This window comes from Syngnathus typhle, unplaced genomic scaffold, assembly GCF_033458585.1.
Source record: "Syngnathus typhle isolate RoL2023-S1 ecotype Sweden unplaced genomic scaffold, RoL_Styp_1.0 HiC_scaffold_41, whole genome shotgun sequence".
NCBI classification, from domain to species: domain Eukaryota; kingdom Metazoa; phylum Chordata; class Actinopteri; order Syngnathiformes; family Syngnathidae; genus Syngnathus; species Syngnathus typhle.
In genome coordinates this window covers 791,252-816,521 of record NW_026871947.1, presented here as the reverse complement: position 1 = coordinate 816,521, position 25,270 = coordinate 791,252, and the positions used below count along the sequence as shown (strand labels likewise).

The 25,270-nt window shown below is 48.0% G+C and overlaps 4 protein-coding genes across 9 annotated transcripts in view; 3 read left to right on the top strand and 1 right to left on the bottom strand.

Moving 5' to 3' along the window:
- The window catches only part of LOC133147300 (rho guanine nucleotide exchange factor 2-like), a 23,393-nt gene extending 12,638 nt beyond the window's left edge, over positions 1 to 10,755 (top strand). For 2 of the 3 annotated variants that reach the window (XM_061271294.1, XM_061271292.1), the window contains 12 exons: positions 4,152 to 4,400; positions 4,480 to 4,556; positions 4,635 to 4,807; positions 6,916 to 6,983; positions 7,046 to 7,267; positions 7,335 to 7,412; positions 7,489 to 7,538; positions 7,826 to 7,867; positions 7,933 to 7,983; positions 8,053 to 8,328; positions 8,792 to 8,951; positions 9,776 to 10,755. In XM_061271294.1, coding sequence (XP_061127278.1) covers positions 4,152 to 4,400; positions 4,480 to 4,556; positions 4,635 to 4,807; positions 6,916 to 6,983; positions 7,046 to 7,267; positions 7,335 to 7,412; positions 7,489 to 7,538; positions 7,826 to 7,867; positions 7,933 to 7,983; positions 8,053 to 8,328; positions 8,792 to 8,951; positions 9,776 to 9,825 — 1,496 coding nt within the window. In that variant the 3' untranslated portion in view covers positions 9,826 to 10,755. The remainder of the gene's footprint in view (positions 1 to 4,151; positions 4,401 to 4,479; positions 4,557 to 4,634; positions 4,808 to 6,915; positions 6,984 to 7,045; positions 7,268 to 7,334; positions 7,413 to 7,488; positions 7,539 to 7,825; positions 7,868 to 7,932; positions 7,984 to 8,052; positions 8,329 to 8,791; positions 8,952 to 9,775) is intronic. The other variant, XM_061271293.1, reaches the window with a different exon arrangement.
- On the top strand, positions 10,502 to 16,975 carry LOC133147302 (tropomyosin alpha-4 chain-like). Of its 2 annotated transcripts, none has more exons than XM_061271300.1 (9): positions 10,502 to 10,643; positions 11,196 to 11,336; positions 11,403 to 11,536; positions 11,605 to 11,722; positions 15,838 to 15,908; positions 16,115 to 16,190; positions 16,256 to 16,318; positions 16,416 to 16,485; positions 16,561 to 16,975. In XM_061271300.1, exons 2-9 carry the CDS (start codon positions 11,205 to 11,207, stop codon positions 16,641 to 16,643), a joined length of 747 nt encoding a protein of 248 aa, XP_061127284.1. In that variant the 5' UTR covers positions 10,502 to 10,643; positions 11,196 to 11,204; the 3' UTR covers positions 16,644 to 16,975. The 2 variants fall into 2 exon arrangements, with proteins under 2 accessions (XP_061127284.1, XP_061127283.1); XM_061271299.1 differs by having other exon boundaries at positions 10,551 to 10,755.
- LOC133147303 (phosphomevalonate kinase-like) lies at positions 16,971 to 20,079 on the bottom strand. Its single transcript, XM_061271301.1, has 5 exons — positions 19,944 to 20,079; positions 19,787 to 19,850; positions 18,188 to 18,340; positions 17,987 to 18,116; positions 16,971 to 17,911 (listed from the first exon to the last, which is right to left on the bottom strand). Exons 1-5 carry the CDS (start codon positions 20,036 to 20,038, stop codon positions 17,769 to 17,771), a joined length of 585 nt encoding a protein of 194 aa, XP_061127285.1. The 5' UTR covers positions 20,039 to 20,079; the 3' UTR covers positions 16,971 to 17,768.
- Positions 19,822 to 25,270, top strand: LOC133147301 (2,4-dienoyl-CoA reductase [(3E)-enoyl-CoA-producing], mitochondrial-like). Of its 3 annotated transcripts, XM_061271295.1 has the most exons (11): positions 20,100 to 20,224; positions 20,314 to 20,411; positions 23,235 to 23,437; positions 23,601 to 23,658; positions 23,745 to 23,831; positions 24,111 to 24,258; positions 24,333 to 24,432; positions 24,636 to 24,708; positions 24,790 to 24,936; positions 25,002 to 25,064; positions 25,135 to 25,270. In XM_061271295.1, the coding sequence occupies exons 2-11, from the start codon at positions 20,364 to 20,366 to the stop codon at positions 25,192 to 25,194; spliced, it is 987 nt and encodes a 328-aa protein (XP_061127279.1). In that variant the 5' UTR covers positions 20,100 to 20,224; positions 20,314 to 20,363; the 3' UTR covers positions 25,195 to 25,270. The 3 variants fall into 3 exon arrangements, with proteins under 3 accessions (XP_061127281.1, XP_061127282.1, XP_061127279.1); XM_061271297.1 differs by lacking the exons at positions 20,100 to 20,224; positions 20,314 to 20,411 and adding an exon at positions 19,822 to 19,932; XM_061271298.1 differs by lacking the exon at positions 23,235 to 23,437 and having other exon boundaries at positions 20,094 to 20,224.

Sequence of the window (25,270 nt, the reverse complement as noted above, 5' to 3'; positions counted from 1 at the left end):
GACTATCTTTGAACCGACATTTCCTTGATAGCTCACCCATCCCCTCTTTCTGGACTACCTCTCATTACACCCCATCTCCCGTACTGCCAACCTCAACAACCTCCGCTCCCCCTCCCCCCACGCTCCTCCATCCATCTCCTTCGCGCTGCTGAACTGTCATTCCCTCTCCAACAAATCACCAGTTATTTTTAAACTACTATTGGACAATAACTTGGATCTGCTCCTTCTCTGTGAAACATGGCAACAGCCCCTGGATTTGTTTGCTCTCAACCAAGCCACTCCGTCCAACTACAGCTACATCGTCTCAAACCCCGCCTCTCTAGGCGAGGGGGTGGCATTGCTGTCGTCAATGAGCAGTCCCTACCATCACTGAATTGAACCTCAACCTCCCATCTATTTCTTCCTTTGAATATCTCGCTTTTTCCCCCACACCAAAGGTCACACCCTGGATATAGTATGCTCCTCCTTTCCACTCACATCCAACCCCCGTCCTCTTGCCTTCCCACTGTCAGATCATCTCTGCATCCTCTTCTCCGCCCCTCTACCCTCGCCTCATAATTCCACAAAACGCACCATCTCCTACTGCGACATCAAGACTGTAAACCCAATCACGCTTTGCCAGCTCTTATCCTCTGCCCTTCCCTCCGACCTCACCCCTTCCTCCGCTGATGACTTCGCCACCATGCTGTTACAGTCACTAACGCTGCCCCTTGGTACACCCCGGAACTCCGCTCCATGAAACAAACTGGCTGTCAACTTGAACGCCTCTACAAAAGAACCTCACTGTCCATGCTGAAACCTTCAAACAATACATCTCCTCCTACCGTGATGCTCTTCTTGCTCCCAAATCTGCTTACTTCTCATCTCTCATTAATGACACCAACTGGAACCCCCGCATACTGTTCTTCACCATCAACAAATTGCTCTAGCCACCGGCCATCAACCCATCCTCCTCACCCGCCCTCTGTAACTCCTTCCTTGTCAACTTTAACAACAAAATTGCCCAAATCAACAGTTCTCTGACTGCCACCATCAATAACTCCTCCCCCACCTCCTCTGCTCTCCTGCCCCCCTTCCTGACCCCCCGCCCTTCCCCTCTCTCACTTCCTTCTCCCTTGTCGACTCCTCCACCATCCTAGACATCATCAGCGCATCTAAGACAACCACCTGCTCTCTCGACCCCCTTCCAACAACCTTAACTAAGGCCTGCCTCTTTGTCCTCCTCCCTCACCTCACCACCCTTTTTAATCAGTCTCTATCCCTTGGCCACTTTCCCACTGTCTATAAGCTTGCAGCCATCACCCCCATCCTCAAAAAGTCCACCTTGGACCCAATCAACCTCTCCAACTACCGTCCCATCTCCAACCTTTCATTTCTTTCCAAACCTTCGAACGCATTGTCCCCGCCCAACTCCACACTTATCTCCAGTCCAACAACCTCTATCAACCCTTCCAGTCCGGATTCCGCCCACTTCACAGGACCAAAACAGTCACCAACAATCTCCTCATTTCTGCAGACTCTAGTGCCCTCAACATCCTGTTACTACTCGACCTTAGCGCAGCCTTTGACACTGTGAACCACTTCATTCTCCTTCAAAGGCTGCGCCAACTACCGTTTTTTTCCATGTATATTGCGCAAAATGTAACTAATTTAGTGTCCTAAAATCTGGGGTGCGCATTATACATGGGTACAAAAAAAAAAAGTTTTATTATTATTATTTTTTAATCCGGATATGATACGGAGGCCGCCATTACAGATGCGCTTTCTTCTCTGCTGTTCACTTCAAACGCGCTCCATACGAACACAATGCTCTCGTATCAGACGCTTGCTCGATCACCTGCTCGTTTGCTGTCACAATGTACCCTACACAAACCCAAAGCATTTCTTCGCTATTGAGTTTGCTAGCGCATGCGCAGTGATACTGACCGGCAGAATAACATCCGGTTGTTCCCAAAGATGATCTTTTTTCTGAAATAATTTTACGTTTACGGACTTAAGTAGGAGTCAAAATTTGGGTGCGTATTATACATGGGTACAGGCGTTTTTCCAGCATCAACATGCCATTTTTAGGGTGCGTATTATACATGGGGGCGCATTATACATGGAAAAAAACGGTAGGTGTTGAGGGCACTGCACTCGACTGGCTCACCTCCTATCTCGCCAACAGAAACCAGTTCATCTCTCTCTCCGGCCACACATCCATCCTCTCCCCAGTTACACAGGGGGTCCCCCAAGGCTCACTTCTTGGCCCCCTGCTATTCATCTGTTATCTCTTTCCCCTTGGTAATGTCATCCGCAAACTCAATCTGGACTTCCACTGCTACGCTGATGACACCCAGATCTATAGACGCACGACACCAACCCAATTCCCTCCCCTCGCCCACCTTGAAACCTGCATCTCTACAATAAAAACATGGCTGACCCACAACTTTCTCAAACTCAACAGTGACAAAACAGAGCTCCTCCTCATGGACACTAAATCCTCCCTCAATAAAACTGGATCAATCACACTCACACCATCTTCAGGTTCAAACCCCGGCTGGGTCATACCAAAGACTATAAAAATGGGACCCATTGCCTCCCTGCTTGGCACTCAGCATTAAGGGTTGGAATTGGGGGGTTAGAGCACCAAATGATTCCCGAGCGCGGCACCGCTGCTGCTCACTGCTCCCCTCTCCGCCAGGGGATGGATCAAAATCACACGGGGATGGGTTAAATCAGTGCTTCTCAAATAGTGGGGCGCGCCCCCCTTGGGGGGCGCGGTGCTATTCCTGGTGGGGCGCGTGTGACCCTGGGGAACAGGCTTTTTTTTTTTGGCAGCACTAGAATAAAGTGTAATTGCGTGTTTACTACAGCAGGGGGCAGTGGCGCTCTCATTGTTACTTCTGTCACGTTTGCGACAGTGCAACATTTTACGACTTACAAGACAAGTTAGGATAGTCACGGTGGGCAGGGGGGGGGCGCAAATAGTTTTCTTCTTGCTAGGGGGGGGCGTAACAGAAAATAATTGAGAAGCACTGGGTTAAATGCAGAGGACAAATTTCACCACACCCAGATGTGTGTGTGTGACGATCATTGGGACTTTAACTTAAGTTTAACTTAACTCACCATTGACTCCTCAACCATCACTCCCGCCCCTCTGGCACGCAACCTTGGTGTTATTTTTGACCCTACACTGTCCTTCCACCCTCATGTTAGCTCAGTTGTTAAGACCTCCTACTTCCACCTCCGATGCATGGCCAAAATCCGACACTGCCTCTTTCTCCCTGCCGCGGAATCCCTCATCCACGCCTTCATCTCATCCCGGCTTGACTACTGCAACTCCTTTCTCAGTGCTCACTCACTCTATAGACTTCAACTAGTCCAAAACGCCTCCTTACCCACACCCGGTCCTGCAAACACATCACCCCTGTTCTCCACTCTCTTCACTGGTTCCCCATCAAGGAGCGTATCATCTTCAAGATACTCCTCTTCACCTTCAAAGCCCTTCACCACCTGGTTCCCACTTACCTATCCGACCTCCTTATCCCCTACCGCCCCCAACCGTCCCCTCCGATCCTCCAATACTTCACGTCTGACAGTCCCCAAATCTAAACTCAAATCCTTCGGTGACAGAGCCTTCTCCTGCACAGCACCCCGACTCTGAACTCTCCCCCTCAGTCTGTCTGTGACTCACCCACACTCCCCATATTTAAGTCCCCTCTAAAAACCTACCACTTTTCTCAAGCCTTTGACCTCCCCTACCCATAACTGGTCCCCCTCCTCCTCTGTATGTCTTTGCCTTGTTCCCTGTAAGCGTCTTTGGGTTTTTGAAAAGCGCTATACAAATTTAATGAATTATTATTATTTACTATTATTATTATTAAATAGCTGGACACAGTATATGGCAAGACTTGGAAAGGCACAGCCTGGGAAGCGAAGGCTCCATCATCAGGCTTGTGAAAGGCCTTTGCGCTATCCATTGAAAAGAAAGAGTATGTATGTACCATTAATTGGAGCACCAAAGCAGTCAGTTCGCCAGTCCCCCAAAGATAATGTTAACGTGTGAATCTTCAAGGTTAAAATGGCAAAGGGGGAGTCCCCGGTTGCGGGTTGCTCATCAAGGTCGCCGCTGTCGACCGCTCACCATATCCTGACCTCCCTCCCGCTAGGCAACGAGGAGGAGGCGCAAGCTCTCGACCGAGCCTTGGTCCTCCTCAAGGACCTGATCGTCTCGGTGAATAAGGAGGTTCTGGAGCTGGACCGTAGCAGAAGGCTGCAGGAAGTACAAGCTCGTCTAGACCCCCGGGCTCAAGCGGAGGTGCGTGGCGGAGGTGTGTTCCGAGGAGGGGAGCTTCTGCGAAGAAAGCTCCTTCATGAAGGAATGCTCCTTTGGAGAGTCCAAGGCTCCAGGATGAAAGGTACCAGGCGGGAGATGCGAACTGGCCGGCCAGCCGGCGCTTAGGCAATAGGATGACTTCATCTTATTTGTATTTCCAGATGTGCACGTCCTGTTGATGTCGGACATCTTGGTTTTTCTCCAGGAAAAGGACCAGAAGTTCACCTTTGCGTCCTTTGTAAGTTCTTGCTGGTGACCCTTAGGGATTCATCGCCTGCCCGCTGCGGCTACAATGTGCGTGTTGTGTGCGTGACAGGACAAGTCTCCGGTGGTTTCTCTGACCAAGCTCATTGTCAGAGACATAGCCAATCAGGAGCGAGGGATGTACCTAATCAGTGACTCCACACCCCCGGAGATGTATGAGCTACATGCCTCTTCCAAAGATGACCGACGCACTTGGATGAACCTAATACAGCAGGCCTCGCTCAGGTGAGCTGCCATTGCCTGGCTCGGGTAGCGCAGCTGCGTAACTTAGTACCGCCGCATGCGCATGTTGGTAATTTATGGCGGGGAACGCTAAGTGGTGTTGGGGTATGCTCGCCCTACGCCGGCAGTGAGGAATTGATTTCCGTTCAGTGGTGTCATGTGTGCGGCTGTGGCTGGTTGTTCATCTCAATATGTGCCCAGCGACCGACCGGCGACCAGTTTGGGGTGGAGTCTGCCTTTGGTCCAATGTCTGCCGGTATAGGCTCCGGCACCCGCCGCAACCCTGAACAGGATAAGCGGTGTTGAAAATGGATGGGCGGGATTTGGAATGCAACCGTCAACACCCTTTATTTAGCGGTGCTTCGATCGCTCCATTTCTGTGGATAAGTCGGCCTATGTTGGTCAATGCTGTTCATTGCCTACCACAAAAAACTGCCGCAGCCTGTGTGCAATGTAGCGTCCACTCATCCCTTTGCTGAACACTGCACGACCACGCCACAAAGCAAACAAACCTGCGGTCGTGCGGAGCTGTTGTGCAATTTGAGAATGTGTGGCTCATGCACATGATCAGAATCGGTATCGTCCAATCTCCCCCTTGGATAGTTGGCACGGGAAATCAGTAGCGTCAAATCCTGATCAAAGCGACCTTAGATTTATGAAGGGGTATTTAGTAGTTTTTTATTTTACGACACTCTCATTAACCGTACCCGTACTCTTACAAACTAACTTGTCGGGCTGGGTCCATGGAATATTTTTAGAATCCAAGCCACCATCTCATGAATTGTACAAATGAGTGCATAGAAATTTATTTTTTCCACAAACCCGTCCAATTCATCAATGGTGAGGCAAAGGTATTCTTTCTGTCCATTTGGGATTGCCATTCTCATGTTGTAATCTGTCGCATCTGGGTCCTTGAATAGGCATGCCTTTAAAAGGCAGGGCTTGGCCTGGCAAGTGACGTGGCAGGCAGTCGGTGAACGTTGATAGCTCAGGTTTGCCCAAGTGCGCGTTTTATGGCCAAGGCGACTTGTGTATGAAGGGACTGTGTGTTTGATTTTGTCACCGTTTGAACAATAAAGCGATGGGTGGGTATCCATGACCACCTGTGGAGGGATTACCATCGCATCTAATTTGCGGTAGTACGATGCATGAAAGTAAGTATCTAGCCATCTTGAACATTTACAGTTGACACTGTCTGTCGTTAGGTGTAAAATGATGCCAAATGTGTCTGTCTCGGGCACACCTTTTTGGCACTCATTACTGTGTGAGTCTGCAGTAACGTAATCCTGCCATGTAGCAAGAAATCTGCCATAGAAATTTATATGAAGTATATGAAAATGAATGAAACATTTGGGATTCATTGAGAGCATGAAAAGTAAGCCGGGATTTGACGAGGGACGACTGTTCCTATTCCATGTGCGACGACAGTTAATACCATCAAAGTTTAAGTCAATTTTCTCACATTTCAAGACATACAAAGAGATTGAAATTGCCTTTCCTCTATCCCACGGTGGAGACAAGCCATATTACACCCAATTGGTCCACAGACAAACAAAACATTCAAATAAAAAATACAAAAAGTAAAAATAAGAAGGCACATACAATGAATAAATAAGAGCAACTTGGTTGAAACGGTGCAATTGTGCATACAGCAGACAGTCAGTATAATAGCGCAAAAGTACAAGTGGAGTAGTGCAAGTGGAGTAGTGCAAGGCAACCATCGTGGCTCAAAAGGCAGGACGTTGTGCAGCCGAGGGGGGAGAGAGTTCAGGATCCTAAGTCTGGAACATGAAGCTGTTGGTGGTGCAGGAGCGCAGGCTTCTGTACCTCTTCCCAGAGGGCAGTAGATCAAACAAAGTGTGAGCGGGGTGACTCGCATCACTCACAATTGTGGTCGCCTTGCGGGTGAGGTGGGAGGTGTAAATGTCCTTCAGGGAGGGGAGTGAAGCACCAATGATCCTAACAGCTGTGTTCACTATGCGCTGCAGGGCCTTCCTGTTGTATTCAGTCCACACATGCACACTGCACCACTGCACTGATGACGTACGTACATTCACGTTGTCTGTCCACATCTTCTGCCTGTGCGTGTGTGTCTTTGTGTGCATGCGCAGTTGCCCTTCCAGGGAAGAATTGCCTCTAATTGAAACGGAAGACAAAGCTCTACTGCGACGACTTAAAGGTAGCGGCGCCTTACTTGCACTCGCTCATTATCATTGTCTTGACGGTGCGCTTGTTGGTCAGCGGACATCTTGCAGAAGGATCGTGAGGTTTTGGAGCTACTCCAGGAGCGTGTGACTTTGTTTTCGGAGCTGGCCGAGGCGACGGGAAAAAGCGGAGCAGGGGAAGGAGCGCCAGATGTTGGCTGCGCACCTTCCAGGTTGTCCAACAACAGGAAGCTGTTCCGAGCGGACGTTGCTCACGTGCCTCTCGCCGGCCCGCTGCTCGCAGGCGCCATCTGTGAAGGTGAAGACCAAAGTCGTTTGTCGCTGGTCTGCTGGAAAGGATGATGGACTGTAACCCCTTTTTACAGTGGACAAACTGAGCCATCTGCTGGCAGGATGCAGCATCATCAAAGCGTCGCTCGCCAACTGCAACCAGGAATTGAGCAGTGAGGGGCCGCTGTCCTCAACACTTCCAGAGTAAGAATAATACTTCATCTTCACCTGTTGTTGTGTTTGCATCAGACGGTGAACCTGCGACACTCAACACTTCTCTCGAGCTCAACGCTTCAAAAGTAAGTTGACCGGCTGTCAAGCAGGCACCATTCAAATGGATGAAACCGGGCGCTTTGGTGGGCAAAGGTTATATATGATGTCATTATTTTGCCATATTTGTCAATCGTGACTTTCGAAGCTTGATTTTGGGTGGGGGGGAGGTTGGTGAATAGAATCCAAATTGCATGATCAGTCAGAAAATCGCAATTCAATTGTTTCCTGAAATACTCTAATGCTTGCTATGGAGCTTTTTACACATTGGCCAAGACTACGTACAGTCTTCGTCACCTGCTCGTTCTTGCTGCAGGACACAAATGGGAACCAGCTGCAGGAAGCTGTGTTGAAGGAGGTGAGCCTCCCGTCACGCGTGTGCCGAGCGCGTCTGCGTCCGCGCTAATCGTATACTTTCTGCAGGAAGTGCGTGAGCGTCTGGTCAGCGTGAGCGCACAGCTTCACGCTCTTCAGGTCAGGGGTCGTTACCGTGGTCTGGCCCGCCTGGCTTCCTCTTGGTTCACTCTTTGACTCCGCCCCCAGGCTGCTGTCATTCGCCAGGACTCGGCGGTGGAGCTGTTTGTCCGGACTGACGCCACCCCCAAGCCCGCCTCAGGACCTCTCCTCAGCCGCTCGATGTCGTGGGACTTGTGTCTGGACGGCGGCAAGGCGGCGCTGCTGAGACGGCAAGTGGAGCTTCTGCAGGACGAAGTGAAACGGCTGCGGTCTCGAGAGGAGGGGCTAAGCAAGCAGGAGGCGCAGTCGGCTGGCAGGAGGAGGAGCAACGGAGACCTGACCGACATTGTCAAGGCAGAGTCGGTAAGGAACGAGCGACGCCACTCGAGTGTGATGCGGGCCGCTGCCTCATGTTTTAATTAGCAAGCGCTATTTGAGTCGCAACATGGCTGATGTAATGGCCAATCAAACATGACTTTTCGCAGCAGAAAATGTCTTTTCCACCTACCAGGCGACATCCAACAGTATCAAAACAGTAGATACAGTGTATGTAATTTTGTTTGGGATGAATGAAGTGAGTTTAATTACTTGAGAAAATAGAGAAAATTGGAAATCAATGAAATTATCCTGGACTCGGGACCAAAGAGGTTCAAAACAATGCTGAAAAGGCAAGTGCAGATGGCAGTATGCATGGCGAGCAGTGAGCCAAAATAGGTGGGGCCTCTTTTTTTCAATCGTGTTCCTAATGAAGTGGCCTTGGGTTGATACATTGATGTGTCCTACGCCTTTCCTCCCACGACTAATTTCTGCTTTGCACTTTGACCAGGCGAGGAAGAGGCGGGGGAGTCGAGAGTTGGAACTCCACCCCCTCGCTCCTTTGGCCACTCACGACCCGCTTGACCAATTAGACGGCCTTCAGGAAGCCAGTGAGGATAAGCAAGACCAACAGGTCGTGAAGATTTCTCCTCGATCTGACAGCCCCAGAGGTCAGTCGCCGGTATAGAGCGCGAAGGGCACATACGGGACTACGGAAAGCACGTTGGCCCGGTCCTCTGAATGTATGTGTGTTGTTGTACAAATTGTCCCTCGCGGCTGAAGTCGGAGTGAGGCCCTCTTAGATTGCTACTATTGCTGACAAGCTCTGTTCGTAGTGCGTGTTGTATACTAGAATCCATGTTTGGAGTCAGGATGGCCTCTCAAAGGGCTCGGGGGGGTAGTGCATCTTGAACCAGTGGCCCCGGTGGCAGGTGACGCTATTAACCACTTGGCCAAGGCTGGCCGTGGTTCACGTTTGTGGCTTTTCCATGGGTAGTCTCTGCCCTTCTTCCGCATTCCAAAAACATGTTTGCGTGAGAGCATCATTGAAGACATGTGCTACAGCGCTGGACAAATCTTGGCCGACCCAAACTTTACTGGCCGCCCGCTGAACGCAAAAAGTCTGCATGCGTGGTCCACTGAGCTGGAGTAGCAGGTTTCGTGTGCTTCTAATGCTATGACGTTTTTATCAAAGAGGAGCTGCTGTGCATGCATAACTTGTAATACGAAGTGCATGGGGAAGGATGACTGGAAATACGTCAGGGGTAGGCTTCACATAATCGGACAACACGGATGAACAAAACAACTTTACATTATTTACTCTTCAAGCTGCTCATCACAAAATACAGTAAATGCACAAATTCTACAGCATTTTAAGTTTACAATTTCATTTTGATGTCATCCTTTCATATCCTCTTGGTGAGTGGTGATGTGCTGGATGTTGTAGTTTATGGCTAATACATGTTATGGCTAACAATGACCTCTGACCTTTCAGACTTACAGGACATCCCAGAGGAGAGCGAGTGTGGAGCTGAACCCAGTTAATGTCCTACTGTGATCTCACTGGCAAATATAATAGAGTCAGCACACAAAGACGTCATTGTCTGCTCCAGATGGACTTTTCCCAACAATGCTGTCTAATAACTTGAAACAGGAAGCACATAGGAGTGGGTAGGGCTGGTGATGTGCGTAAAGCTCACTCAGAGACTTGTCTACTACACTAGCCACAATGCCTTTGGCCAAAATCCTCAAGACTATTTATTTGCCTAGAATAGAAAAGACTGAAACCTTGCATCTGATTTTTAATGGCTGACGAAAGCAAAGTAGGAAACTCTTAGCATGCGAGCGAGAAGGTGATTTCAAAATAGAGGGCAGACATTCGTCTTGGAGACATTTTGAAGCACTTCCATTTCAAGGGAAATCCGGGCTGCTCTTAATTTGTTATGGTCCAATTTTTTCTTTGTAATCCTCAGGATAACTCTTTGTTGTTGTGTTTTTTTTATTTTAGAAAAACGTTTAAAGAACATGTACATTACTTGTGCTGTAAATCAAATAAGCTTGTCATTACTGCTGCATGCTCTCATTCTTGAATATTTGGGGCAGTGTTTACGAAATACAAACTACGACAATAAAGGACTATACAATAGTCTATACATATAACTACACAAGTCATTCATCTATTTTATTATATTTTATTGACCAAAGTTGGCGAGGGTCGTCTTCCTGCGTCACTTCCTGTTCGCAAAAACGCGGAAAAAGGCGGAGTTCCAGGTTGGGAGTTGGTTGAATACGGGAGTCGAGTCGAGCTGAGCGCAACCTAAAGCAACACCCAAACCGCAATCTACGCCAAAATCGAGACACAGGTGATCTGCACACCTTCTAGCTGGAGACTGAGAGGAAGTTGTGCTTCCGTCATTCGCATTTCGCCTGCTATCAGCTAGTCTGTTAGCTACTATCGTTTGACGACTCGTCCAGGTAACATGTCGTGTGAAGCACGCGCATACGCACACACACTACTACACATGCGTGTACGTTTGATGCTAACAGGCCAATGAGACCGTGAGGGCCGGTGGTCCTCTTTTTGGTTCAGGAGCGAGCTAGCATGGTGCCATCCAGTAACTCGGCAGCTATCGTTTGTCGCCAAGTTTGCGACTTTTTTACCTACTACTAATGAGAGAACGAGGACAGTGAACGCGTCATGACACGTTCGTCTTGTGACGTCACAAGAACACGACACGCCTGGATCCGCCCGAACCTGCTCCACTACACTTAAGCGTCAGTGGGAATGTTTGTGATCCTTTTTCATGAAGCCATATAATTGATTTTGCCGCCTTAAGAAATTAATTAACTACATGTGTTGTTCCCTTCTCATTGTCATTCACACAAAAAGTAACTTATTGCTATTTCCTTGATAGAACAAGAACATGAGTGGAGTAAGCAGCATTGAGGCAGTGAAGAAGAAGATCAAAGTTCTTCAGGGGCAAGCGGAAGAAGCTGAAGAACGAGCAGAAGTGCTGCAAAGACAACTGGAGGAGGAGAAGAGGGCTCGCGATGAGGTTAAAGCATGCACAACTGTGACCTTGACCATTGCGTGTGCTGATTGGCTGTCATTTGACGTGCAGGCAGAGGCGGAAGTGGCATCGCTCAGTCGGCGTCTTCAGATGACAGAGGACAACCTGGATCAGACACATGAGCAGCTCACTTCTGCCATTGAAAAGCTGGACAAGCTGGAGAAGGTGGCCGACGAGAGTGAGAGGTCAGCGCCCATTCGAGTGATGGCGATGTTGATGGCGATCACGATGATGATGATGACGGTGTTCCCAGAGGGATTCGCGTAATTGAGACTCGAGCCATGAAGGATGAGGAGAAGATGGAACGTTTGGCCGTTGAACTCAAGCAAGCTCAAATTATTGCTGAGGAGGCTGACCGCAAATATGAGGAAGTATGTACGCAATATATAGACACATACACACGTGCGCACACACACAGTAGGACTAGACCAGTGGTGGCCAACCCGCGGCTTCATGGGGGGGTGCTAATGGGACGTCAAACGCTGCGTGTTCGCTTCGGGGGGGGTGGGGGGGGGGTTGTTAATGGGACTCAAACGCTGCGTGTTCGCTTCGGGGGGGTTAATGGGACGTTAAACGCTGCGTGTTCGCTTCGGGGGGGGGCTCTTTGCGGTACAAAGTAAAAATGTGGCTCTTAGTCTCTGACTGGTTGGCCACCCCTGGACTAGACAATTACAGTAAATGATCATCACGACTATTTTAGAATAGAATGCCCTTTGTCATTTTACATCTTAGTTGTACAATGAAATTCGGATAGCTGCTCCCTTTCTAGTGCAAACATAGAAATTTTAAAAAAGTATAAAAATAAGTCTGAGAATAAAAAAGAAAGATCTTATTTACAGTATAGCTATTAGTTTAAGAATGAAGGTTAAAAAATCTTATTTACAGTATGTTCGATGTATTAACATGAATGAGGTTTGTACAAAAAGTAAATAATAAATAGTAAATAGTTATTGCATGTAGTTTTTAAAGGAGTGTTTTCTCTGAGTTCAGAGCGGTGATGGCTCTTGGGTAGAAACTGTTTTTCAGTCTGGTAGTCCTTGTTTGAATGCCTCTGTAGCGCCTCCCAGAAGGAAGCAGTTCAAACAGCTGGGATACGGGATGTGTGTTGTCTTTGATGATGTTGTGAGCTCTGCTGACGCACCGGGTGTTGTATATGTCCGTCAGGGAGGGGAGAGGGCAGCCGATGATCCTTTGCGCTGCTTTGACTGTCCTCTGTAGCCTCCCTCTATTTGCAGCAGTGCAGCTCCCATACCAGGTGGTGAGGCAGTACGTCAGCAGGCTCTCAATGGAGGAATGGTAGAAGGCGAGCAGAAGCTTCCGATCCATGCTGCTCTTCCTGAGGACTCTTAAGAAGTGTAGATGCTGCTGAGCCTTCTTGATGACAGCTAGGTGTTGTGTGTCCAGTAGAGGTCATCAGAGATCTGGACTCCCAGGACTCTGATGTCGTGGACCCTCTCCACAATCTCGCTGTTGATGCATAGGGGGGGGGGGGATCTCATTTTCTCCTTCTGAAGTCCACAATGATCTCCTTTGTTTTCTTGGTGTTCAGAGCCAGGTTATTTCCAGAGCACCAGTTGGTGAGCTTCTGGACCTCCTCCCTAGGCTATCTCGTCACCATTCAAGATCAGCCCGACCACTGTGGTGTCATCAGCAAATTGTACAATCATGTTGTTGCCGTGGGCCGGACTACAGTCATGGGTATAAAGACAGTAGAGAGGGTTCAGCATGCAGCCTTGTGGTTAACCAGTGGTCAGTGTGCGTGTAGAGCAGTGTTTCTCAATTATTTTCTGTTACGCCCCCCCCTAGCAAGAAGAAAACTATTCGCGCCCCCCCTTCCCCACCGTGACTATCCTAACTTGTCTTGTAAGTCGTAAAATGTTGCACTGTCGCAAACGTCACAGAAGTAACAATGAGAGCGCCACTGCCCCCTGCTGTGAAGATTCGCAATTACACTTTATTCTAGTACTGCCAAAAAAAAAGCCTGTTCCCCAGGGTCACACGCGCCCCCCCAGGAATAGCACCGCGCCCCCTATTTGAGAAGCACTGGTGTAGAGGAAAGGTGGGGGCCAAGTCTCACCGTCTGGGGCAGGGGTGGGCAAACTTTTTGACTTGCGAGCCGAACTGGGTTCTAAATTTGGACCGGAGGGGCGAACCAGGAGCGGATGGATGTAGTGTTTGTGTGAAGTAATATAAACGACCTGTAAAGGTCATTGCATAAAAGGTGTTGGCCTTTAGTAGGGAGTAAAGCATGGATATCCAAAAAAACGTTTTTTGAAAACAAATGCATTTATTAACAGCATTTAAAATTTTTTTAAAAAATCACTAAAAAACTGCTATTATTGATTCTCATAAAATACGACACTCTTATTTTGAATAACAGTCTCCGTCACTTCAGTGCCTGCAGGTCAGATTAATGAAAGATGTTTATCTTATGAGAACACATCAAACGGCAAACATTCTGACCAAATATATCATCTTGAAGAATCGGTGAAAGCATACATCCAAATAAAGTAATCAAAACGGCAACACTGTGACGGGTATTTGAAAATCAGAGCAGAGTTTTAACTCACAAACACCTGGTAACAGAGGTGAGGAAAAGGGAAGCACTTCCTTAAAGTAAGCCTTAAGAACTTTACAGGTTAAGATTAGTCGCAAACAGGTGGTGCATCAATGTCCTTGAGCATCCTGCATTGTTTGAAAATGAGAACGGTCGCTAGTTTCAATCACTGCTATTTGTACAAGTCATGTTCAAAATGCATTTTTTTTTTTACAACAAACTTGAGAGCCTCCCCTTCATTTTCAGTGGGAGCAGTGTTGTTGGTGTCCCTTTTTTGCTAGTGCGTCATAGTCTGGAGTAAATTTGTTGTGGCCATTCTTAGGAGAGATCCGAGGTGTTGGTCCGTTTACCTAGAGCTGTGACTGGTTGATGTTGATGTTCATGTGGCTGAACGTCGCGTACGCCGAGCCAAATTGGCCACTCGGCACTCAGTGTCCACCTTCCTTTTCCTTGGGCGACTCATTTTAATGGAAGGATTCCAGGGGAAGGTTTGTGGGTGGCTTTAGCGTAAAACTGTATCTGAAAGCTCAGCGCGCGAATTACAGGAATGCTGTCGTCGCAGCCGACACTCTAAATTCGGCACTGATACAAATAGAGCCTGAGTGCGCCATGTCCGTACTACTGAGTACACGCACTTGTGAGTGTGCACCGTGCTTTCTGACACGGCTTCCGGTAGTAAAGGCGCAGACGAGCGGTAGGCAGACATTTTGATCAATATTGTAATCGGAATTATCAAGTAACAATTATTCAGGTATTCATGTAAAACAATTTGTGATGGTGGTGAATACATGTATATTTTAATTGCAATGTTTACCAGATGGGTGCCTCGCACTACACCTGCCGGTGAGGGTTCAATGTCAACTTGCAATGGTTAGGGTTAGGGCCATTCAATTTATGTGGCTTGTACCAAATAACCTTCTATTGTTCCAATTGTTTGATTTCTTTGCCGCTGCGGAGAGAATCCTGTCATTTTCTTTTGTGTGCTTTGTAATACTTTAATGTTAGCTGACCATTATTGATTCTGTTGCTTTGCCCTACTAGTATTAGGCAGCGACCAACGCCTCAGTAAGCGAGCTTCCAGACCTAACTATGCCGTGTCGGAAACACTATCAAGCATCGGCCGCAAGGTGCTCGAGCATCCCGCTGTGCTGCTGTGAAAGTCAGTTTTGCATCGCGTAGTGTTTTGGCTAAATTGGGCCCTGACCTTTGGACTCTGCCTCTAGCGCCGCTTAGGAACTGCTTCAGCGTGGTGTTTGGTTTTTTTATCGACATCATGGATGACGCCAATTACAATGACCGCACGCGTGGGCGTCACGGACATGCAAATGGCAAGTGACGAAGCACTTTTAAGAGGAAAAGCAAAGGGTCAGACAAACTAACAAGATGACTTGTCGACCTGAAGAATAGCCCGATCACCAATTTGCGGGATCAATGACGACAGCATGTGTCACCAATGCACCGCAGTCACTTGAGGGGATGCGACAAGTCGTTTTCCTTATACCGCCACCAAAAAAATTGGTGGTAGATTGGGAAAAAGATATCAAGAGGATGGATCTTGTTATTGGGATATGAAATGTCCATATGGAAAAAGGTCTCCATTGCTTACAATGTCATCGTCGCCAAACATGCTTTTAGCTCAAATGAGCAGGGCAAGCCCAGAAAATACAGCAATACTTTAATTTCTGGGAGTGAAGAATGGAGCACTGCCATTTGCATCACTGGACGAGGAAACGCTTTGGCGTCAATAATACGCAATAACAGCCATTTTGGACGGTGTCGTGTCGTGCAATGCCATCTAGTGGCTTCTGCGGGATACGCTGGATGACAGCGCACTGCATCAATACATTGAGCTTTTTGAGTTGCTTGTTCCAGGTATACACATTTATTGTATCGTGTGGCTTGTTTGCTGAGCTGATGTTTGATTGACAGGTGGCTCGCAAACTGGTGATGGGGGAGCAGGAGCTGGAGCGTGCCGAAGCCCGAGCTGAGCTAGCTGAGAGGTTACCGCACGCACGCACAGACACACACACACAATCACACAGTGTGCACCCTGTATTTCCCCTCGTGGTTAGCGGTAATGCTATCAGCCGAGGCGTTTGGGCCAATTGGTAAAGGTCACCTGAACCAACCGGTAGTCGACCGCCTCGTCCAACTCAAACCTCGGCCTGTGCTTTTCCCCACTGTGTTTGTGACCTCGGCCCCACAGCAAAACTCGCGCCTTGGAGGAGGAGCTGAAGAGTCTGGTAGCCAGTTCCAAGAGTTTTGAGTCTCAGGCCGAGAAGGTGAGAGATGGGCCGTGAGACCTGCTCTGGCTCAGCGTGTTTCATCTCGCTGTTTGTTCTTGTAGTTCTCTATGCAGGAGGAGCGCAGCGAGCTGGAGATCAGCAGCCTCAGGAGTAAACTGATGGAGGTGAGACATGCTCTTGAGCTGTCCCTGGTTTGGGTTAGGCTGAGGGCATCGACGCTCACGCAGCACTCACGCTGCTTCCTCTTCACGGCACGTTCAGGCGGACAACAGGGCCGATTCTGCCGAGCGCATGGTGGCCAAGCTGGAGAGAACAGTGGACGATCTGGAAGGTGCGGCGCGCCCCCGGTGGGCTGACGACCCCAAAGCCGCGCAACGCTGACCGATCCGTCCTTGCGTGTTTGCAGAATCGCTGGTGGTGGCAAAGACGGCCAACCTAGAGCTGCACGCCACGCTCAACCGGACCATGGAGGAGCTCAATGCCTGCTGAACGTTCCTCATCCTTTCACCTTCGTCAGTGGGATCAATAACAGAACACGCGCTTTATTTCTTGGTCGCTTTGTGGACATGTGCTTGGAAGGGAGCAGCCAATCAGGCTTTTCTGCCAATTCTATGGGGCCAATTATAGGTCAGTCACACCACTGCGTTCCGCAGCGGCTGTCGCTCATTTAGGCTGTGATGTCAATGTGTGACATCATCACAGCATAAAGTCAAGAGGCCAATCAGAGGTCAAAGATGCCTACCTGATCAGTTGTCACATGGTTTTATGCTGTGATGATGTCAAGACAGCCTTTTTCTCTGAAATAAAAGCACTATGTCATTTGTTCGCCATCTTTATTGAGAGGTTAAGTATCGGCACCAAATAGAACAGACATGATTTGGCCAGTTTGTACCTACAAACACAAACAGTTGACGTCCGTGTCGGTTACCACCAGCACGGGGGATTTGCCAACAGGAATCAAACACAAGCAAGCTTGTGACCTTGCAAATACACATCTAGAGCTTTAAGTATTGATCGCGAGCAGGAGGAGGGTGGGACTTTAGGTATTAATCATGAGTAGGAGGGGGACTGTGGGGCTTTAGGTATTGATCGTAGAACACGGGTTAGAGTCTAATATGTTGAACAAACAGATGACTCAAGTGTTTGCTACGGCATAACCAACAAAATTGTGAACGGGGATTAGTCGCGAAGAGGCACATCAATGATTTTGAAAGATTCAAGAGTTTTTTACTCGCCATGTTTGAGCGTGCCAAACAAGGAATTTGACTTTGGTAAATCACAGCCTCTGTTCAACATTTAGGTGACTAACAACACTCAGGACGTGAAAAATGGCAAATATTAACCAATTAATTTTGTTTCAAAACTGGTATTGTTTTCAAACAATAGGCCTTTGATGGCCTTGGCCAAAATAGCGAGTTCTAGCAATTACATCTCAGATGTAAACATTGGTTTCGTTCTGTGGAAAACATTCCTTCCAGGCGGTCTAATTTGTCAAGTGTGTCGTCGAGAGAGATAAAGATAGATAGATACTGTATTGATCCCTGGTGGGTAATTCAGTTATGATCAGCCGAGTCATAAGGCTTTGTTGAATGCGGCTTGGCTGGTTTTGATCGATCAGTGACGGGTCGCCTCCGCCGCCAGTGCGAGGATTGGCCGCAACTGGTCATCTAATGAGGGGGCGTCGGCCTCATTTGTGATGGTCCAATGGAAGTCCACCCCACTGTCCAACCCGCACTCAGACTCTGCGTCATCCACGCCTGTCGAGCGCACGCACACACCAAATTAAGATGGAAAAGAGGGCAGGCACCTAAACGGGGCCTGGACCGTCGTACCTGGGGTGAAGATCCACCCCCTACGCCTGCGCGTTTCTTCTCGACTTTCCACACGCACACAGCGAGTCTGTTGAGGGAATTTGGCCCAAAACCAGCAAAGGTCCGACATCCGCCGTGCGTCACTCACCACCTGAGCAATCACAGAGTAGGGCAGCGCTCGCCGGTTGCCACGGCTACATCCGAGGTCGCGGAGGAACGTACCCAAACGGGCTGGTGCGCTCCTCTTGTCGCCAGCCGGCAGAAAAATCCGGGATCTCGCCGTCTCTGAGCTTCGCCCCAGCTGATCATGTCTACCCGATAGAGCTCCTTGTAAGGGCCGGAACTCGATAGTTGCTTGGCGTCCAGTCCGTGTTCCTGCACATGCGCGTTCGACACCGTGACAATGACGAGCACACATTCACACGAGCGTGTGCTGAACAGGCCTTTCCGTTGGGAGACCAAGATGTTGGGTCACAGTACGCAAGTTGAGCCAACTTGAAGGGGAACGCTCAAGACGTGCGACGTGTACGCATGTGTGGATGACTGTTATGACGTGTCAAATGAGATCTTCAGCTTTTGACACGTCATTGATTGTTTGATTGTAGCCTATTTCTTGTGTCTCTTTAGTTGATTAATATATCGTTTTGACTGTCTTTGATTTTAAGCCAGTTTTTACTCCAAGTACAGCACTTTCTTTGCAGCTCTGTTTTTTCTCTCAGCGCTCCATCAATAAGTTACATTACCGCCCCGAATATTTACGTCAAAGATCCGTATAGTTTTTTCGAAAAGTGGACTTGGATTATTGTTAAATTTGGGGTTTATTATTCCATTGCGTCGTTTTTATAAGAGAAATCCTGTTTGCGATTTACCGGTTTTTTTCATGTATAATGCGCCCCCATGTATAATACGCACCCTAAAAATGGCATGTCGATGCTGGAAAAAAGCCTGTACCCATGTATAATACGCACCCAAATTTTGACTCCTACTTAAGTCCGTAAACGTAAAATGATTTCAGAAAAAACATCATCTTTGGGAACAACCGGATGTTATTCTGCCGGTCAGTATCACTGCGCATGCGGTAGCAAACTCGATAGCGAAGAAATGTTTCGGATTTGTGTAGGGTACATTGTGACAGCAAACGAGCAGGTGATCGAGCAAGCGTCTGATATGAGAGCATTGTGTTTGTAGGAAAGAAAGGAACAAGGCAAAGTGTTGTGAAATAAGATATTACCTGTAATACGCATTTAGGTAGAGAATTGAACTCTCGCTGTTTATACAGCTGACGTGTCTTGCTATATAAAAAAAAAAAAAAAAAGAAGAAAAAAAATAAATTGTACCCATGTATAATGCGCACCCCAGATTTTAGGACAGGGATGTCCAAACTTTTTGCAAGGAGGGCCAGATTTAGTAACGTGAAGGGGCCCGGGGGCCAATATTATTTTTCGCTTCACTTCCTTGGGGGTTGCTAATGGGACGTCAAACGTTCGCTCCTCTTCCCTGGTCTGCTGATGGGACGTCAAACGCTTTGTGTGGTGGGCTCCATCTAGTGTGGAAACTGATAAGTGCGAAGAGTTGAGCTCAAGCTTGTTGTGCAGGCCATATTCAATTATGTTTGCAGAATTTTCTGCGGGCCAATAAAAACTGGACTGCGGGCCGCAGTTGGCCCGCGGGCCGTAGTTTGGACACCGGTATTTTAGGACAATAAATTAGTTACATTTTGCGCATTATACATGGAAAAAAACGGTAAGTGTCGTCGTTGAATGTTCGCTGGCATTTGCTTCTTCCCCCAAGAAATTCGTGGGTGCGTGTGACGTCACTGACCTGAGCATATGCTTCTTTGAGGGGCGCAGAAAGACGAACGACGCCACAGACGTCCTCTCCTAAACTGCAGCACAACAGACGATTAATGAGCGTATCAAAACGTGATCAACGGAGGAAGCGAGGTGGACTTTCTTTTTTTAAGCGAGGTGGGCTTTACCGATCGAGGATGACATTCGTGACGTAATCTTTCCCTGACTTCCGTTTACCGCTGAAAATCAAAATGAGTTTTGGTTCTGAGTGTGAACCTTCCATAGCAGAAGAGGTGCCTATCACACAAGATGAAGGTTCATTAGTCGATCAAATTATCTTTCACGTCTCACGCTCCGAGAGATACCGGAAGTGACGGACCTGACTGGTGTCACGCCAAAACAAGAGTCGTAGCGCGGCGTTCACGTCGCGTTTCAGTCCTTCACGCAACGAGACTGCGACAATACGATGGCATGTCGGCTTTCTTTGCTGTTGACTTTATTTATTCCTTTACTTTTTAGTATTACTTTATTTTTTTCTCAACACTTTCTTTTGAAAAGGTGCGCGTTTACGTCCTGAACAAAGTTCAGATTCGGAAGATTTTGGCAACATGGCGGCGTTGGTTCTTGGACGGAAAACTTTTCAAACTTTCATGGCGGTGAGCCTGACTTTCAGTGGAACTGCACGCAAAAGTTGTTTGATATTTTCTGTCTTTTGTGAATATCAATGTCATGTTTAGTCTAGACCAGGGGTGGGCAAACCGTTTGACTCGCGGGCCTAACTGGGTTCTAAATTTGGAGGGCCGAACCAGGAGCAGATGGACGTAGTGTTTGTGTCAAGTAATATAAGCGACTTGTAAAGGTCATTGCATAAAAGATTTTGGCCTTTAGTAGGTAGTAAAGCATGGATATTCCAAACAAGTTTTTTGAAAACAAATGCATTTATTAACAGCATTAAAAAAAAAAAAAATCACTAAAAAACTGCTATCAGTGATTCTCATAAAATACGACACTGTTATTATGAATAACAGTCTCCATCACTTCAGTGCCTGCAGGTCAGACTAATGAAAGATGTTTATCTTATGAGATTACATCAAACGGCAAACATTCTGACCAAATATATCATCTTGAAGAATCGGTGAAAGCATACATCCAAATAAAGTAATCAAAACGGCAACACGGTGAGGGGTATTTGAAAATCAGAGCAGAGTTTTAACTCGCAAACACCTGGTAACAGAGGTGAGGAAACGGGAAACACTTTCTTAAAGTAAGCCTTAAGAACTTTACAGGTTAAGATTAGTCGCAAACAGGTGGTGCATCAATGTCCTTGAGCATCCTGCATTGTTTTAAAATGAGAATGGTCGCTAGTTTCAATGTGTACAAATCATATTCAAAATGCATTTTTTTTACAACAAACTTGAGAGCCTCCCCTTCATTTTCAGTGGGAACAGTGTTGTTGGTCTCCCTTTTTTGCTAGTGCGTCATAGTCTGGAGTAAAATTTGTTGTGCCAATTCTTAGGAGAGATCCGAGGTGTCTGTCCGTTTACCTTGATCTGTGACGGGTTGATGTTGATGTGGCTGAACGTCACGTCGCGTACGTCGAGCCAAATTGGCCACTCTTTTCTAAACACTCGGCACTGTGTCCACCTTACTTTTCCTTGGACGACTCATAATAGAAGGATTCCAGGGGAAGGTTTGTGGGTGGCTTTAGCGTAAAACTGTAATTACAAGAATGCTGTCGTCACAGCTCACGCTCTAAATTCGGGACTGATACAAATAGAGCGCGAGTGCGCCATGTCCGTACTACTGAGTACGTACACGCACTTGTGAGTGTGCACCGAGCTTCTTGACACGGCTTCCGGTAGTAAATGCGCAGGCAAAATGACCAAAAAAAAAGTTTAATAATCCAATTTATTCAGGGTTGGCGGGCCGGATTAAACGGTCCCGTCGGCCGGATGTGGCCCGCGGGCCGTAGTTGGCCCATCCCTGGTCTAGACGGTTGGGCTCGTTTAAAACATTAGTCAAGACAATTTTTGAGATGACCAATCGATATGAAAAAACTGCACTCTTTGCGTTCTAAAAATTTTGTTATACTACTTTGCCAGGTACATTTGAATTTCGGGCATTTATTTTACACCGTCTTCTTAGTTCAAATGTGGGACAAACTAGAAATTTAACAGTCTAACGCAGAAAGCTCGAAGTCCCGAGTTGACCATGCTAGTGTTTAGATCAGGGGTGGCCAACCAGTCAGAGACTAAGAGCCACATTTTTTACTTTGTCATCGCAAAGAGCCACATCATACACATGAGCACACATGAACACCCCCCCCACACGCACGCACACACGCATGCATGCACGCACGCACACACACAGACCCCTCTGCTCAGCCAAATTTATTGTGTGACATTATTATGTCACGCACCAACATGATAATGACAAATTGACTCCTACAGTACTAAAACCACAGACCAAAGACCACATTTTCAACAATGAACATTGTTGTGCATTGTCTCACACAGACAAACCCTCAGTTCAACAAATTCCACAAACAAAAATATAAGTTTTTTCACTTACTATGTGTGGCGGGACAGACCATTCGTTTTAGTTTGTCGTTTTCAGGAGACAAGATTTCAATAACGTCACTGAGGCATATTTTAACGAACTCCACTTCATTGTATGGCTTTTTAGCCCGTGCAATGTTCCAAGCCAGTTGAAACAATGCAAGTGTGACAATCTCTGAGTGCTTCGTAATTTTTATGAAAAACTGTACCTATTTTTCTGCCTGACTTTTCAAAGTCTCCAAACTTGTGCTTGCGAAATTCAGTCCCTTTTGCAAAGTCCTTATCGATATTGGCATGAAGTGAGCTGAAGTGGCGCTGACCATATGAAGCTTTTAAATGCGCCAATGCCGTCAGGCAGAATGGCTTGCCATAGCGTTCAACAAAAAACAACTTTAACCCTGTTAAAAACGTCCTGTGTTCATCGTCATATATTCGTTTAGCTGTGCATTTCCTTGCCATTGTGGCAAGCGTCTTGTCAGCTTTTCTGGACCTAATGGGCCCCCCGTAGTCACAGTCGCCATTCATTAAAAAGCCAGCAAAACCAATTGCTCTGTTTGTCCCTCCTCCTTTGCGGGATTTCACCTCACGCGCATGCGCGTTTGACCAAATACCATGTTGAACTCAAGCGAAACAAATACGCACGAAAAATAAACACAAATGTTGATATGAACGTAAAAGAGCCGCATGAAACCAGCCAAAGAGCCGCAAATCTGACACATTTATTCCAAACATTTGGGTTGCATAAATTCAACCTTGAAAATGCCAGTGGAATGCACTTTAATAAAAGTAAATACAAAAAAATTCATTAAAGGATCCTGAGAAATTACCCGAAGGTTATAAAAGGCTAAAATGTGAAGCACTTTGCATCCGTCTCATCAAGCGTTGGTCCACACATGACGTGACCGCGTGGTGCCTTGCCAGTCGTGTTTCCACAGCTCGCCGGCCGTTGCTCAGCAGCCGCCGCTTCCTCAGTCGCACTTCTTCCCACCGCTGGAGGCGGCCATGCTGCCGCCTGGAACCTTTCAGGACCGAGTGGCCTTCATCACGGGGGGCGGGACCGGACTGGGGCGCGCCATGACCACCACGCTTTCTCACCTGGGGGCGCAGTGCATCATCGCTAGCAGGTCATACCCCAGCGTAGTTCCTAAGTAGGAATTCGATCTAGGGTGTCATGGTCAGATATGGGGTGGGAGTTCATGCTTGAGTTTGGAGACAGCGTCTATCTTCAAGTTTTGGTGTCTGGCCATATGTGCGAGCTGAGGCTAATGTGAAATGTTTATGGTACAGGAAGTTGGAGGTTCTGCAGCAGACGGCGGATGAGATCAGCAGTCGGACTGGAAACAAGGTGGAAGATCAAAGAAAAGGCACAATATGCTGGTCTTGGTCTCAGCCCGCCTGATTCACCGGTGTGGTCTTGCCTTGATCTTTCAGGTCCATGTGGTCCAGCTTGATGTCAGAGATCCTCAGGCTGTCACGTGTTGTATGGAACATGTGGAAAGTCTGACAGGCTTGCCTGATGTAAGAGTGCAACCGCACACACCTAGCGTGCAGATCCGACATGTTTCCTATGCGATGAAGTTAAGCTGAGATGCATCCGCCATTTGTGGATAAAGCGATATCAGTTTTCCTGGCGATGAAATGAACCAATCAGACAACTCGTCAGCCACGCTTCTCGCCTGGCGCCTTGTATCGTGCGATGGCCTTTGTTGTCACCATCATCAGTGGATGCAGACTGACAGGCGTGTCATGGCAAAGGGGAAGTCAGCTTGTCGGATGACATCACAGTTGTGCGCGCAGGTGATCATCAACAACGCGGCGGGAAACTTTGTGTGTCCGTCGGAAAATCTGTCGGCCAACGCTTGGAAGAGCATCAGTGACATCGTCCTGAATGGCACTGCGTTCGTCACGCTGGAGCTGGGGAAGAGACTGGTCCGCAGCCAGAAAGGTCATAGGGTGCCAAAGTGCCGGGGCAGCTAAGATCAGGCGTCACTGGCTCACTTGCAGTCATGTGTCTGTCAGGTGCTGCCTTCCTGGCCGTCACCACCATCTACGCTGAGTCGGGTTCCGGCTTTGTGGTTCCCAGCGCTGCCGCTAAGGCCGGGGTCGAGGCGCTCTACAAGTGAGTCACGCATCCGCGACAAGCACTGATGTCCGGAACCTCATCCATGGGGTCCCTGCTATGATCGCCGCCTCGGCGAGCTGGCCACTAGGATCACCGGCGTCTTGACAATGGGGTCGCCACGCCGACCGGCACCTTGTCAATCTGCCATAGTGCTGGGCCCCTTGTCAAGGTGGTCACCACAGTGACGGGTGTCCCATCAGGTCTTTGGCAGGAGAGTGGGGACGCTACGGGCTCCGCTTCAACATCATCCAACCTGGACCCATCCGAACCAAGGTAGTGTATGCATTCTTTGTTTTTTTTACACATGTCGAGCTGCTGTGGTGATGTTTGTAATAAGGCTCATAATACTTCAAGGGCGCCTTCAGCCGCTTGGACCCTACGGGGAAATTTGAAGCCGGAATGCTGAGTCGTATTCCGACGGGTCGACTGGGCCGAGCTGCTGAAATGGCCAACTTGGCATCGTACGTGTGCAGCGACTACGCCAGCTGGATGTCCGGAGCGGTGAGTTGCACCATCGCTTTTTCCCATAAGACGGCCAAGAGTTTAACCCAATTGTTTGCCTTCAGGTGATTCGCTTTGATGGTGGCGAGTATGTGATGATGGCGGGAGAATTCAACGAGCTGCGCACGGTTGGAGCTTTTCCGCCTTTTCTCTTCTCGCTCTTCTTCGCTTTAGCTTTGCTTTTTCTGCCCTGCTCAGGTCACGGCCGATCAATGGAAGGTGATGGAAACGATGATCAGGAGCACCAAAGGAGCCTAAAGAGCTTCCCGCTCTGTGATGTCATAGTCAAACTGAGCTTTCCCGTTTTTGTCAACAATAAACAAATGCAAGCATA

Excerpts from the sequence above, each read along its gene's own strand:
- LOC133147302 (XM_061271300.1), top strand. The coding sequence starts at position 11,205 with ATGAGTGGAGTAAGCAGCATTGAGGCAGTGAAGAAGAAGATCAAAGTT. Across the intron at positions 11,537-11,604 it reads GTGGCCGACGAGAGTGAGAG|AGGGATTCGCGTAATTGAGA; the intron begins GTCAGCGCCCAT and ends CGGTGTTCCCAG. Across the intron at positions 16,486-16,560 it reads AACAGTGGACGATCTGGAAG|AATCGCTGGTGGTGGCAAAG; the intron begins GTGCGGCGCGCC and ends GCGTGTTTGCAG.
- LOC133147301 (XM_061271295.1), top strand. The coding sequence starts at position 20,364 with ATGGCGGCGTTGGTTCTTGGACGGAAAACTTTTCAAACTTTCATGGCG. Across the intron at positions 23,438-23,600 it reads CAGTGCATCATCGCTAGCAG|GAAGTTGGAGGTTCTGCAGC; the intron begins GTCATACCCCAG and ends TTTATGGTACAG. Across the intron at positions 24,259-24,332 it reads ACTGGTCCGCAGCCAGAAAG|GTGCTGCCTTCCTGGCCGTC; the intron begins GTCATAGGGTGC and ends TGTGTCTGTCAG.
- LOC133147303 (XM_061271301.1), bottom strand. The coding sequence starts at position 20,038 with ATGGAAGGTTCACACTCAGAACCAAAACTCATTTTGATTTTCAGCGGT. Across the intron at positions 18,341-19,786 it reads TCAAAGAAGCATATGCTCAG|GAACACGGACTGGACGCCAA; the intron begins GTCAGTGACGTC and ends GCGCATGTGCAG. Across the intron at positions 17,912-17,986 it reads GGGGTGGATCTTCACCCCAG|GCGTGGATGACGCAGAGTCT; the intron begins GTACGACGGTCC and ends TGCGCTCGACAG.